We start from the raw sequence: 16,421 nt of genomic DNA on the forward strand, positions 1-16,421 counted from the left end.
CATATTTTCCCTCTATCAGGTTTAGATATGTTATTAAAAAGACATAGCTACCATAATTTAGAATATAAAATTTCAACATGTGATTATCTGGCATAATGTCACTAAGAAGGTATGACTTTTGGATTTATATTAACACATATTTTTCTTGTGTGTTTACTTTTAGGGGAGTTTAACCTAAGTCCACCAGTAGTTAGAATAGGGTTGCAGGGAATTGTGATGTGCTGAATTAATAGTACCGGGGGCATACACACAAGGCTGAATTGAGTCATTGACTTACCTGGGATAGATGCCATGTTTCCATATTGCACTGATCAACGATGACATACAGTGGCTAATTACTAAATGCATCAGATATATAAGAATTACCATAAAAATTCTTTCCAGGAATAAAAATAATGTTATCCCATACTTGAAGGACATAGAATAAAATCAATCTACTTTATTAGTTTTGTTAAAACTTTATGATGTATTTATTTTTAATACAGGAAAAATATATCCTATTACAACTCCAGATAGTGAATGATATACATGCTCTTCTGATAACTCTTTTGCTATTTCTTGAAAGTGAGGGGAAAAGTTATATTAGTTGTTATTTTGCTTTCTGGAAATCAAAAGTACCAATGATTTTTAGAAGTCCAATATCACAATGATGTGATCTGATAATTAGAATAAATGCTAACAACATGACCAGAACCTATTTATAGCTTTCAATGTTTTATATTAAATGTTCATGAGCAATAAAATTATTTATTTTATGAAAATGCAAATATTGACAAATTCACCAGTAGAACCATTGTTCTATTACATTTTCCTCAGAGCCATTAGAAGTATAATTCACTTTTTTGAGCAAAATATGCATACTTATGTTACAAATAGAAAATCATTGCTTTTCTAAAGTTGGTTATGAAAACACAAAGTATGTTTTATGTCCTAATGTAGTATCCCTTTCTTCAAAATCTTCCCTTGGTTTAATTCTTACAAAATTAATATCCAATTGTGTTCTAAAATTTGGGGCTTCAACCTACTTAATAAGGAACTGGGACTTTATAAAGAGAGAAAAGGAATTACAGATGAAAAACAAATTTAAGCAACATGAATTCATTTTTATGGGGTAAACTTTTTGAATGATTATCAAAATGTATTCTTTTAACCTAATAATTATTGATTTAATTTGTGTACCTAATAATGTCTTATTTAGACTTTTGAACAAAAGAATAAAGGTGAAGATTTTTATTTTCTTCTCACTATCTCCTCACCAATATTGAACAGGCTTTATGGAAGCTAAAAAGACCAGATCAATTTCAAAAAAGGCTATGTAGGGGTGAGAGTGTGGAGACAGAGTCTCTTTATAACAAAACAAAAATAAGTTGACTAATCTTGCAAAATGCTTAAGACAATGAATGACTCAGGACCAACAGACACTACCAACTAGTTGCTCAGTAGCATCCTTTTCACAAAGCATTGTGCGTGCGCACGAGCACGCGCGCGCACACACACATACACTCATATAATAAAAAGAGTTTTAGAGATAAAATGGGGAGACTTACTGAGAAGTCTTCAAAGATTTTCTTGAGTTCCTTGTGACCATGCCTTTCCGCAATATATGCTGGATCTGAACCCTCCACATTTTTTATCTGAGACGCCCAGGTTGCTCCTGAACACTGAAGCAAATGAATAGCCAAGTTCTTTAAGCCAAATTTTGCTGCACAGTGGAGAAGAGTCGGAAGTTCTTTGAAATGAGTATCTATAAGCATAAGAATGAATATAATTTAATGTTTATATCATGTCTGCAATCCCATAAGAAAAAATCGAACACAATCTGCTCCTAAATGTAATTCCCACATAGTAGAGCAGACTTTTAATGTGATTTTATATATAAGAAACTGTCAGTGGTTTTAGCAATGCAGAATCTCCCCCTTCTATTCCTTATCTTAAATATATATATATATATATACTAATATTCTCACTAGCATTAATGTCTAGCTCTTACTTATGGGTAAGTTTAATTTGGAAAGGAAGATCAACCTCTCAAATATCTATAATAATAAAAGCATAATATGCTAATTAGACTGGACGTCCTCTGGACAACCTTCCAGATAAAGGCATGGTGGCGGGAGCTAAGGCAGCCCCTGCAGCAGCAGCAGTGGGGGCCTAGCCCCTTGCATGAATTTCATGCATCGGGCCTCTAGTTACAAAATAAAACACTAAATTGTAATAACTACTTTTGATTGTAGTTTGATATTATCAAACACTAAATAACAAAACTAAATAAGTTCATCTATAAAACTTCTGTGTTTTCTACTGCCAGGCTAGTATGCTTCCTTCTGAGGTTGAGATGAACATTAAATTCCTGGAGGGGTTATATATTAGATTTCTAGGAGAAATTGTTTTTCCAAAATGTAACTGCAACAGAAAGTAGAGGTAAGCAGTTTTATAAACATCTCCAGTTTGGAAATTTCCATTAGGATTTTATAGCCTTCATATCAATGTTTTGAAGTTTGAATTTCATAATTATAATACTTATTAGGTATCAATTAGAAGACATCTAATTATGCATGTCTATAAAGTGATAAATGTACACTGCTATCCCAATGACTAAACACACACACACACACACACACTGGTGATGATGATTTGTTATTCTACACATCCACATGTAAATGAAAAAAAAAGTGTTATAGAAATTACACACCAGCTTCCTTTAATAGCTGTGGCATTGCCAGTAGCAAGCAAAGGGAAGACTTACTGCAATGGAAACCAAGGCCTCAAAGCAAAAGTCAATTCTCTTCCAGCAAAATTCTACAGCAATGAAAACAGCCACCATACAATGTTTTGGAAAACTGAATCTGGCCTCATTTACCTCTTTGCTATTTTGCAGTTGAGAAAAAAAGGAAGAGAAGGAAAATAAATCTTGAATTTTCAATTCACTTAGATGTTTCAGGGTTGAAGAAATGTAGTTTGTCAGTATATGTTTTAACAGAAAACAAAACAAAACCTTCCAGACATGTTAAGAACTCTACTGTAGCCCTAGCTGGTTTGGCTCAGCGGATAGAGCGACGGCCTGTGGACCGGAAGGTCTCGGGTTCGATTCCGGTCAGGGGCACATGCCTTGGTTGCAGGCTCCTCCCCATCCGGGGCTCCTGCAGTAGGCAAACAATAAAAAAAAAAAGAAAGAAAGAAAAGAACTCTACTGTAAAAAAATAATGTACCCTTCAAAATATGTTGGGACTAAATGGTTGTAGATAAATCTATTGTCATATTTCAATAATAAATGCATTGGTCCCTTCTTATATGATGTGCAATGGGTGAAAATTATCAAATATTTTATGAAGATAAGCTTATGAAAGCTAAAACTGTCTAAGGTAGGTACAAATTTTCTTTTATTTATGTATGTATTTGTTTATTTATTTTAAGAATATGTATGGTTGGAAGTATTACCTATGTCCCTTTTTTTCTCCCATTGACCTTATAGACCGCCCCTGCCCCCGACCCCAGACCTTCAGCACCCCATTGTCTGTATCCATGGGTTATGCATCTGGTACCAATTTTCAAAATAAAAATAATGTATTTTCTTAAAAAAGATCTTAAAATATCATTTCCTATTTATTTCCATTAAAATGCATTATCAAATATAATTGTCTGATGTAATTAAACTAGCCAAAGTTAATAGGGAAAAGTATTTGCAGAATAATATTAGATTTTTACATGACCTTGATCATGTCTTTGCCACATCATTCAATATTTTAAAAAATCATTACCTGGCAATCAATGTTTTATGCATTGATCCTAAACATTGCTATTCTGGTGAATTTTTAAATCACTCTCAATGCAGCTGAAAATGTTATTTTATTAAATAAGTGTTTAATCATTATAGGAACAGTTTCACCTTTTAATCTAATCAACCTCCACTGTCAGTAAATTAATCAACATTAAGGTAATATAATATTTAAAAAACTTCATTAAGAATCTCTCTACTTTTGTACAACAAAAATAGTAATAAGGACTGCAATAAGTGGTCACGTTTTTGAAAGGAACATTTCTTAACAGTCTTGATACTCTGAACCCTGTTTTCTGACACACACAAGGAAGTTCTGCTGATTTAAGATTACCCTACTGCTCGCCCTGGCCAGTTTTTCTCAGTGGTTAGAGGGCTGGCCTGTGTACCAAAGAGTGGTGGGCTTAATTCCTGGTTAAGGGTATGTACCTCCGTTGCAGGTTCGATCCTGGCCTTGGTCTGGGCATGTGTGAGAGGCTGTCAGTCAATGTGTCTCTCTCACATCTATGTTTCTCTCTCCTCTCTCCTTTCTCTCTCTCTCTCTCTCTCTCTCTCTCTCTTTCTCCCCCCCCCTTATCCCTCCCTTCTCTACAAATCAATGGAAAAAATATCCTCTGGTGAGGATTAAAAAATATACGTATTATAGTGCTGATACTATAGGGGATCACAAGTTTGAAGGTTACTTTATCTTTCATTTCTTTATTTTTAGCAGTAGCTTAAAATCCTTTAACCTACTTGCATCCTTTGTGAAGTTATAGACATAAAAGAGGTTTGGAGGACACCTTTCCCATTTCCTACGTAGGAAAAGAATTGAGTTCCTAGATGATCTTCTAGGTACTGCTCGCATGCCTCTAATGACAGTGTGCTTTACTTCCTAAGGCACCTGTTTCTTGGTTATATAATCATTAGAAGCCTGGTGCATGAATTCGTGCACAGGTGGGGTCCCTCAGCTTGGCTGGAAATTGGGGCTGAATGGGGCCGGCCAGGGGAGGGACCAAGGGAGGTTGGCCGGCCATGGGAGGTTGACTGTGGGAGCACACTGACCACCAGGGGGCAGCTCCTGTGTTGAATGTCTGCCCCCTGGTCGTCAGTGCATGTCATAGCCAACCTTAGGCTTTTATATATACTTCTGTTGAGGTGAAATGTATTTCTTCTAAATTCCCATATCTTCATATCCTTTGGGCAACATAGAATGAAGAGTACAGCATGGGATTAGAATCAGCAGGCTCTGCCATTTTTTCTCTATGTGAACTTCAGCAAGCTAGTAGTTATCTGAGCCCAGATAACTTATCATCCAAATTTTTAAGGCTATTGAGATCATTAAATGACTTAACATATAAAAAGTGCCCAGCAAGGTGTTTGAAACATTCAATAAATATTAGTTTCCTTCCATTTCTCTCTCTGCATCAAAGCATCTTTGTCCTAAATCCCTTTGCCCCTACCTTATGATCCCTAATTCTGTTCATTACTTTAAAATACTTATCATCCTAGATTGGCCCATAATAGTTGGATCTTTATAAAATGAACATCTGTTTCAAACTGCCCAAATGATCATCTACACCAACCCTTTACATTGTCTTGAATGGGGTTATTTTGCCTGGGACTCAGGGGAGCATTACATGCTGCCCCTCACTATTCTTCAGTCTTAATTGAAATCTCCAGCACATGACTGCTAATGCTTTTACTTAGAGATATTTATTGTTTTTATTGAATTTTTAAAACTTAGTTATTGTCTTAAACTCATATAATTTATTTTACAGTTTATAAACTTACTATCTGATTAAAATAATAGATTCCTCAATATTAAAAAAAAAACTTTTAAAATATGCTTAACCTGCAGTATACCTCTGCTTCAATTTATGGCCATTTTCATTTAATCAACCAAGGTTCATTACATCTGTTTTTATTGCCAAAGTGTAAATAATGAAGCCATTGTTCACACTAAGGTCTGGCCAATTGCTCTTGACTTTTTTTTATGGACAAAAAACTTAAGTTTTCAGTTGTTTCAGTCAATGTCTGTCAAATGGAAATTTAAGGAAAACAGAATATAATGTCTGAGAGATATTTTTCAAGGAAAATCCAATTTTAATAGTTTTTAAAATAAAATAAATAGATGAGTTGGCACATAGTAAAGAAATTGAGTCACATATTTGTTTGTGCAAAACCATTTCTAACAGTTCAAGGTAATCCCTATAAAAGATGGGCAATGATTCCATTAAAGTAATCAAACCAAAGCTTTCAAAAGATTAACCTAGTTCACCAGAATAATAAAATGGGAATATATGCAAGGTTAGAATATCAGCTTTAAAAATTTAAAACTAAAATGAGTATGCAAACTGGAAGTACATGACCATGTAATCCATTTGCTCTCATAAATCACTATCTGTAATCACAAATATTTATTCACTCAGAGTAGGATGACCAGGTGGCCACGTTAGGACAAAACAATGAAGCACACAACATAGAGAAGATAAAAAGTCAGGAGATATGCATTCTAATACCAGCTCAGCCACTACATCTGTGGTACTTAAGAAAGTTCCTGCATGTCCCTGGACCATTTATAAAAAAGGGCTGGGTTCAGAATTGTAGGACTTTTGACATCCTTTTGAGCTAGAAACCACACACTAATGGTTTTAAGGTAATTTTCCCTGGATGCTAATTAGATATCAATTAAAGGAGTAAAGACCACAGTATTTATGAAGGTTGAAGAAAGGTAATGATTTTTATTCTTTTCACCGTATGTTTTGGAGTCCGATGAAATGTTAGTTTTTCTGTGTATCTGTGAAACAGAATATTGCTGAGTTTATGAATCTGATTGCTCTGTGACAGGAGGAGCATGTATGCACCACGAGAGTTATCACTCTTCTCATCCTGTAGAAAGAGCGGACATGTACAGCAATCCTATTTAGAATTCCAAGCAACAAACCATACTGCCAAGGTTACCATGTTCCTAAAACCTTGATAATATAAATTGCATGAAAAGGGAAATAATGGTCCATCAAAGTCCTTTGCTGCAGTTTTGTTAACTCCCATATAATGTAAAATATTAAGAGTGGGAAGCCCATAGATATACACATTAGTATTAACCTCAACTGTCTATTCACCTTGTTAATTTTTGTACTTGAATTCTTGTTACTGAAACATTCTTTAAACTTGTATCCATTTTGTAAGTTTCTTGTTAATTTTCAAAAGAAATTTCATACCAGTTATTCTTTTTACAAATGTTTTAAATAGTTAAATTTCCAATCAGCATTATATTCAAATGAATCCTGATTTCATCTTTAAAAAAAGATAAAAACAATGCCTTTTATTATTTTAAATCCTAAATTGAAAATAATAAATTTAAAACTTAATATTATTTATCTTACAAGAGGCAGTATTGTATGGTTAGTGCTTAAATATTAAGGCTTTGGAACAAGATTACATGGATGGAATCCCAACTCCAGCATTTACAAATAGTGTGTTTGGACAAACTACTAGAACTTTCTGTGTCTCAATTTTCTGAACCATGAAATAAAGATAATATCTATTCAATCAGGTATTATGTATTACAATCAGGTCCAATGAATTTTTTCATACAAATAAGTACAGTTGATCTTCATTATTTGAGGATTCCATACTTGCAAATGTGCCTATTCATAAAAATGTGTTTGTATGCCCAAATCATACTGTGGCATGTCCAGTCATTATTGGTGGACATGTACAGAGCAGTGAAAAATGTTAGTTACCTGATTGCCCATTCCCAGTTGAGGTCAGACAATGCTTCCTGTTTTGGACCTCATACTGGAAACAAGTTCCTTTTTGTGGCCTGTATGGAGCCACATTTTTCACACCTTTGAGTTTTTGTTGGTGATTTCATTGTTTAAAGTGGCCCCTGCTAGAAGTCTGCAGTGCTGTCTAGTGTTACTAAGCACACAAAGACGGTGATGCACTTTGAGAAGAAAATAAGTGTATTAGATAAGCTTCATTCAGGCATGGATTAAAATGTTATTGGTGGTGAGTTCAATATTCATGAATCAAAACTATATATTAAATACTGTGCCTTGAAACAGAAACACACATAAAACAAGGTTAGGTATTGATCTGTTGATGAAATTGTGACCAGAGGCTGGCGGGAACCTAGCCCTGTGTTAGTCCTGGGAACAGTAGTTCAGGATGCTCTTGTTCAGGGACTGTAAAGAACATAACTACTATAAATAACGAGAATCAATGGCACTTCCAAGCTATCTCGAGGATCCTTTTTCTTTTTGGGGAGAGAGTTCAGAATAGGCTTCAATTGCAACGCGGCCAGTCATTTTCAAAAGTGCGGTGCCTTCTTTTCTTTCTTCCCCGCAGCTAAGGAGGCTCTGAGAACAATCCTGTGGGACTGAAGGAGGACGCTGCCCCATTCCAAGCCCATGACTGCTGAGACATTCTCCCTGGCTGTCTCTGTGTTTGGGGGCTACCATGTTAAAATGCAAACTGGGCATGGTGAGAGCTCACATTGGCAACCACCCTGGAGATAGAAAGAACAGTCCTAGAGCCTTGATTCTGTCATGTTTATTTTCCTTTATCTGGCTTACCGGGCAAAACAATAGGAAAAATATAGAATGAAAGTGAATCCTTACTCTGTTGTTTTTAGGTAATACAAATGTCTTTGAGTGATGTACATCTTTTTAATTTTAATGAAAATTCTGTATTTATGTGGTAACTGTATGTTTAAGATTTGGGCATTTGTTTAAACTATAGAAATAGACTCTGGAAGACTGATGTTCTGTATATGCAAATATCGGAATGGTGAACTGACAAGAAGAATGAGGGGAAAAAATGGAGCATGTGAATTCGAGTCCAGGAAAAGTTCATTGTTTACTGAACACCCTAGTAGGTAGAGTCCACCATAAAATTAGCAAGAGAAAGGGAAAACGAAAAAGGGAAGAAGAAAGAGAAAGGAAAGGAAATGTGATGGCTAATGAGTAGGGTTGAGAGGTAGGCGCCCAGGTCGGAATGAGTAATAGAAAAGCAGCAGAACATGTAAATAGCAGGTTGGTGCAAGACGGTTTGATCTCAGAGAAGGAGTGTTTGAGGACATAATGTGAAATGCCTCCTTATCCAGGGCTGTGGGCCAGGAATAGCCAGGGAGTAGTAAGGCAACATACAGAACAAGACTAAGGCAGGCCACAAGGCCACATGAATAGCCTGCGAGCTGCACCCTTTTCTTACCAGAACTTCTTGGAATTGACAGCAATTAAGGGTAAATCTCATAGCATTTGAATACATTTGTTTATTATCCACTTTCCACTAGTAAACCCAGTGATGAGGTAATGAAGAGTGGTGCTGCCCTGTGATTAACCAGTCCAGCTAGTCTGTGGTTAACCTTCAGTTAAAATAAGAAACCTCTAGAAATTGCATGTCTATACATGTGTGATTATAGTCTGTTCCTCTGTGTTCACTTAAAAAAATACCTTTTGAAAATTATCAACATTGACTCTGCTGAATCTTGACAGCAAAGGAACCAAAAACTTAGAAAGGAAGCAGGAAAGAGCCTAGAAAGAGGCAGGAAACCTGGAGCAACAAAAGTGTGGAGACCGGGTAGGCTGGGTTGGGATTAGATGGCTACATACACTCCCGAAGGCCATGCCTTCCAGGTAGAAAGCTGTCCACTGGCTTTGATGGAAATCCCCAGAAATGTGCACAAGAAGTACTAAATCAACACATCAGGCAAGGATGCTTGATTTAATTGTTTTACTTAGTAAGGGTTATTCAGCATTTTTCAGGACTTCTTGTAGCCTCCAGCACCAGATTTACATTTATACAATGGAATACTACGTGTCTATAATAAAGAAGGGTCGCTTACTCTTTGCGACAGCATGGATGGACCTGGAAATGACTATGCTAAGAGAAATAAGCCAGTCAGAGAAAAACAAATACCCTATGATCTTACTAATAGGTGGAATCCAATGAGCAAAATAGACTGATAACAAAATAGGTCCAGAGGCATGGATGCATAGAACAGATTGACATTTCTCAGAGGGTAGGGGAGTGGGGGGTACAGAAGAGTTTAACCAAAGAACATTTGCATGTATATGCATAGCCTATGGACACAGACAATAGTGTGGTGAAGGCCTGGGGTAGGGATTGGGGGGAGAAGGTGCTAAGGGGGAGGGAAGTGGACATTTGTATTACTGAAAACAATAAAAAATATTGATTTTGATCATAAAAATGAACTAAGGCAAGGAAAAAAATCTGGGCAGTTCTCTGGGCAATAAAGTAGCTGGGTAGAGCTTAAGTTACCTATGGGAGAACCATCTTCTGTAATATATAGAATAAAAATGGAATGTGAGCATGATTAGGGAAGCACCTATTTGCTGGGTGAACTGGAAAGAAAGATGAACGATGTTACAGAAACCTGCTAGAAAAATTTGTCAGGAAGAAGGACAGATAATTGATGGTCCAAATTAGAGTGGTGGCAGGGAAAGTAAACAAGAAAGAACAGAGATGTCAGCCATTTCCAAAGAAAAGTTAAGAGGACATTGTGATTGACTGTGTAGGCTCTGAAGGAAAGAGCTGGATTTCAGATAACATTCAGGTTCATGACTATGAAGTTGCAAGGCAAAAAGCAAAAGAATATTCATTAGAAAAAGTGACAAAGGTTATTGCCATGGAGAGGTTCAGGTGTGGGTGTTGATAAGGTAGCTGCCAGCAATATAATTATAAGGGAATAAGTCAAAGTAGAAATATGTCTTTGAGTAGAGCCTATATTGGTTATGTACTTAGCTCCTGCATCATTAAATATTGATTATCACCATGGGACACTTGTTTGGGGAAAAGAAGGCACTGTGATATAGGACCCCAGACAAAGTCCCATTTGCCATATAAGGTAACGTTCACATCACAGATGGGGATGTGAATATCTTTAAGGAGCACGTATTTAGCTTACTACACTAAGCAGGAGATGCTAACTCAAAAGGCACTGCATGAAAAAGGAAATAGCTCCATCATACAGGTAATACAGCGGTTCTCAACCTGTGGGTCGCGACCCCTTTCACAGGGGTCGCCTAAGACCATCCTGCATATGAGATATTTACATTATGATTCAGAACAGTAGCAACATTACAGTTATGAAGTAGCAACGAAAATAATTTTATGGTTGGTCACAGCATGAGGAACTGTATTTAAAGGGCCAGAAGGTTGAGAACCACTGAGGCAATCGCTCCGTAATTCAGCCTGTCTTAACACAATAAGCAACATCTATCTTTTTTTTTTCACCAAGTATTTATATTGAGGACATGATCCAAATTATAACTGTTACCGCACAATAAACATATCCTCAGTCTGTAAACTAGAATAGAATATTTTGGAAGATTTTTCAAACCCACTAGGTTACAGTTTCTTCATAAACCTATTAACAAGCACTTCTCAAACTGATTGTTGGGGATCCCAAGAAGTGTGTGAGTAAATTACAGTTGTTCAGAGCTGTCAACGTCTGATTATGATAATGGTAAGTGTAATCGTTAATTTTTTGTGTCAACTTGGCTAGGCTATGGTGCCTAGTTCTTTAGAAACACACCAGCCTGGCTGTTACCATGAAGGTATTTTTAGATGTGACTAATATTTATGTCAGTAAACTTGGAGTAAAGGAGATTACCCTCATTTTGCCAGTTGAAGGCCCTAGGAGAAAAGACTAATGTTAACCAAAGAGGAAGGAATTTTGTCTCCAAACTGCCTTTGGACTGAGGACTACAACATCAACTTCTGCTGGAATTGCCAGCCAGCTAGCCTGCGCTGCAGATTATAGAACTTTTCAGAAATGCTAGTACCACAATGATGGGAGCCAATTCCTTAAAGTCAATTCTCTCTCTCTCTCTCTCTCTCTCTCTCTCTCTCTCTCTCTCTCCTCTTCTCAATACATCCTATTGGCTCAGTTTCTTTGAAGACACTTGGCTAACTGAGTTAAGAAAATGACTATGGCGGTATGGGTAAACCACAAACTATAGGTACAAGACATTAGAATAAGTTCTATATCTTTGAGTTCCTATCCTTCTCAGAGTATTGCAATGAGTCCTTAGACCTACAGCGACACTACAAAGATCTTCTATAACTATATGTCAATGGCAGAATCCAGAGATCAAATGAGTCCCTTTAGGATGTGGAAGGAGGTATGTCAAGTATTTCAGAGAGTAAAAAGTGTAGGTTTGAGAATCATTACTTCACAACAACTGCACAAGTTAGAGGGGGTTACTTAAATAGAAACTCACTCAACTTGTTAATAAAAGAGCCCATTTCTACTTTGTGTGTGTGTGGGCATGTGTGCACAGGTGTATATGTGAGGCTAACCCATATGTGCGTTTTTCTTAATAAGATAAATGAATATAGCCAATTTCCTGTTATTAGTTACTAATGAACAGTATTTATACTTTTTGTTTTTTGGTAACCCTATGATGAACTTCAGATGTTTATTACTGTTAAACCTGAAAATCTTATGTCCCAGAGAAGATGAACATATGTGTGCTGGTGACTTGAGCACAGGCAGTTCAGTGCAGCACATTCAGAAGGCACATGTGCCAATTTTTCATGCTGTTGATGGCAGATGCCATGGCTAAGAAGTAGAAAATAAAAGACAAACTAGTGACATTATAAATAGCTGCCTTATATTCTTACAAATAAGCACTCTTGTTTTTTGAGCCCAAATATCATTATTCTACACCTATTTCTACCTAGGGTCTTATTAATTTTGCTCTATGGTGAACTTTGTTGCTATTAACTATTTAATTCATGTATCAAATGTGTATAGAGCGCTAGAAACTCTCCTAGCCCCTGGGAATCAATTCATGAACAAAACAGATAGGGCTCCTTCCTAAAAGACATTATTTGCCAGTAGAGGCAAATGGGGGATTTGAAGAAAATCATGCACTATGAAAAAAAAAATGACTATATTTCTATGATTGCAAAAAGTAACACAAAGAGCATCTGAGACAACTTGCCTCTTTAAATCATTCATTAAAATAGTCATTTAAAATAATTTAGCAGAAATTCATAACCTTTCATCTCTCTGGAAAGCTTCTCCTGATCACCCCTCTTTCTCTGGGCTCCCATGACCCCTGAGCTCCCGCTCACTGCAATAGAGGTCACAATTGTCCAGGGGTTAGTAATGTGGCCCGCAAGCTGGGCTCTACCACTATTTGGGCAGTAATGTTAACTCTCCATGCCTCGTCTTTAAAGTGGAGAGTAAAATAGGGTCCACCCCTGGACTGTTGTAAGGATGAAAGAGTTGAAGCGTGCCCAGTACCTACATTTCTCTGGACACAACGTGCACAAAATGTGAGTGAGTGCTCCCTCTTATGAGTAGAGCTCACACTATTTTAGTGGTGCTTATTTTTGTGATGATTGTTTTCACTTCTCTGTTTTGAGTTCCCTCTGAGTGTATGGGTTGTGTTTTATTTACCTCACATTGCTCTGCCTTCCCTCAGTATCTAGAAAAATATTTGTGCTAGTTTACATTTTCACCGGCAGTACTGTGCATTGCTCCACATCTTTTCCATGTTAAGAATTGTGAAGCAATTTATTTTTGCCAGTGTGACAGATGTGATGGTTTTAATTAATATTGCCATTACAAATATAGCCGAACATCTTTTCTTCTGTTAACTTACAATTTCATTTTTCTTCAGTGAATTTCTGTTAAATAGTCTTTATTTCTGTTAGATGCTATTTTTTCTTATTGAATTTTGGGATTTTTTTTTCTTTTTCAATATATATTCTAGATAGTAACCATTTTTTAGTTTTATACGTTTTGAATATTTACTTAGCTGATGGCTTGTCTTTTTTCTTTTTTAGTTAACCATATAATATGTATAAAAATCTACATGTAAACATATATAATGTGTTTTGATGAGGCATTCAAAGTTAATAAAAAAATACATCTGATTATTATTCTACTTTTCTAGTGCTCACTGATCTCACAGGTGACAGGATTAACAGATTGGGCCAGTACCAAAGACAATGTAGATGAAGACTTCCCAGTCCTCAGGATACTTTGAACACTGAAAAACTTTCTTTGTTTTTTTGTTTGTTTTTAATATATATTTTTTTCTTTATTAAGGTATTACATATGTGTCCTTATCCCCCCCATTGCCCCCCCCCCTCCCACTCATGCCCTCACCCCCCTGTTTTCTCTGTCCATTGGTTAGGCTTATATGCATGCACACAAGTCCTTTGGTTGATCTCTCCCCCTCACCCCCACCCACTCCTACCTTCCCTCGGAGGTTTGACAGTCTGATCAATGCTTCTCTGTCTCTGGATCTGTTTTTTGTTCATCAGTTTATGTTGTTCATTATATTCCACAAATGAGTGAGATCATGTGATATTTATCTTTCTCTGACTGGCTTATTTTGCTTAGCATAATGCTCTCCAGTTCCATCCATGCTGTTGCAAATGGTAAGAATTCCTTATTTTTTACAGCAGCATAGTATTCCATTGTGTAGATGTACCACAGTTTTTTAATCCACTCATCTGCTGATAGGCACTTAGGCTGTTTCCAAATCTTAGCTATGGTGAATTGTGCTGCTATGAACATAGGGGTGCATATATCCTTTCTGATTGGTGTTTCTGGTTTCTTGGAATATATTCCTAGAAGTGGGATCACTGGGTCAAATGGGAGTTCCATTTTTAACTTTTTGAGGAAACTCCATACTGTTCTCCACAGTGGCTGCACCAATTTATATTCTATCTTGTACAGTCATATGATTAAAGTTCACAATAAAACTTGATATCTATTAGAGCTGATCCTACCTTATTTTTAAAATTATTTTTAATCTTCTTTTTCCTTTATTTGCCTATGATATTTAGGATCAGTTTGTTAAATTTCATTAGGATTAAGAACTGCATAGTAATAATCATCAAGAAATTTAAAGTACTATTTGTTTTTCAAGTGTGTAAAATAACAAGGAATGTGGAGAAATTTAATGAGATCTGAAATGTTTTATTTCTTAAAAATTTTTTAAGCAAATCATGACAAAATGTTAAGATTTTTTGCAAAGGTAAGTTGTGGGTAAAAGATTGTTCTCAATCTGTATGATTAAATCACTTAATGATATAAAAAGAGAAAACATAATGGCATTTCATTCTCTACTCAGATAGCAAATGGGTTAGATTTTTTGTGAACGTAAAGATATTACAAATTCACGATAAACCTTAGACCTACAGTCACTACTATGTATGTATGAATACCTAGTGAGTGCTCAACACTCTGTAGACATATTAGGAAATAATAATCTGAGTCAATACTTCCACATGTCACTGGGCTGGTGATCGTATGCTGTTTTTTTTCAGATTAAGATATTGCTACCAAAGGCATATATGCTTTGACATACTTTTCTAGATGTTGGTGTTGGCTTTTCGAAGCCTGTTCTCCTTTCTGGGTGAAGGTAAATAATCTGCCTAAAGTAACCTACTTTCCTTTTTAAAAAAAACTAACTGCCACATGCAGTAATGGAACCAGCAACCACAGCCTCTTTGAAAAACAAATAGAATGATTTACTTTTCCTTTCCAAGACAGGAGATTGTCTGCACAACCCAGGCTTTGGAAGGCTTCTGGAGAGAAGTCAGGCAGATTCATGTACCTTCTGCAGTAACAGGAAACAACTAAAATGGCTTGAAACAACTGTGCTTGGCCGCTTGTGCTGTTCTGCCTCATCGCCATACCAAGCTGGGGGCATTGTAACTGATCTCATGCTGACCCTTATCACGTGGGTTTATAAGGAGATATACAACCAAAATGGAAGTTGATCAAAATCATACTTACTCTTACTTTAAAGAATGCATTTAAATATATTTTTTATTTCAGTATCTTATGTATTAGTATAAAAAAGTGCCTGTGACAATCCTTTATATTGATTTCACAGTCCCTGATTTCATACACTAGAAAGTTGTGCATGAATTATTTCTGTGACTGTTGTATTCAAAAGTTCTATATTACATTATTAATATATCAAGTTTATCTAAAAACCTATTCTTCCCCCAGGGAGAATGTTTTTCTATGGAAAATTCTTATCAATGGAAAATGTGTTTTAAAATCAATTATGAAGCATTACAAGGAAAGAGAATATTTATAGCTTTTCTCTGCCACTTCCTATCACCCCCCCTCCAAATTTGCCTGCCTAGGGTGAAAAAAAGGCAAATGAGGACGTTTGTTGACTAGACAGGAATGAAAATGACAAAGACATTTTACTTATCTAATCTAATAAAAGACAAACATGCAAATTGACCATACCTTCGCTATACCTTAAGCCATGCCCACCAGCCAATCAGAGCAACTATATGCAAATTAACCCAACCAAGATGGCGGCTGGCAGCCACAGAGCTGCAGCAAGCAGAAGGCTTGGTTGCCCTGGAGATGGAAAAAGCCAAGCTTCAAGGCAGGCTGCTGCCTCCTCTCAAGGCAACAAAGTTTCAATTATAGAAGGTAAATAAACCCCAGATGCCTGCTTCCAGTCACCGTGGCCACAGAGCTGGAGCAAATAAAAAATAAAACAAAAAAAGGAAAGGCTGGGAGCTTTGGTCACCCAGGGGCTTGGTCAGTCTGAAAACAGCCATCAGCCCCTCACCCAGGTTGGCCAGGCACCCCAGTGGGGACCCCCACCCTGAAGGGGTTTGGGCAGCCTGAAAACAGCCC

At 36.5% G+C, this 16,421-nt stretch overlaps 1 protein-coding gene across 1 annotated transcript in view; it reads right to left on the minus strand.

Annotated features, from left to right (window-relative positions):
- Positions 1–16,421, minus strand: part of BANK1 (B-cell scaffold protein with ankyrin repeats 1) — a 273,465-nt gene that overhangs the window by 172,919 nt on the left and 84,125 nt on the right. Inside the window, exon 7 of the mRNA XM_005862305.2 lies at positions 1,548–1,744. Coding sequence (XP_005862367.1) covers positions 1,548–1,744 — 197 coding nt within the window. The remainder of the gene's footprint in view (positions 1–1,547; positions 1,745–16,421) is intronic.

Source organism: Myotis brandtii, unplaced genomic scaffold (assembly GCF_000412655.1).
Source record: "Myotis brandtii unplaced genomic scaffold, ASM41265v1 scaffold163, whole genome shotgun sequence".
Classification (NCBI taxonomy): Eukaryota; Metazoa; Chordata; class Mammalia; order Chiroptera; family Vespertilionidae; genus Myotis; species Myotis brandtii.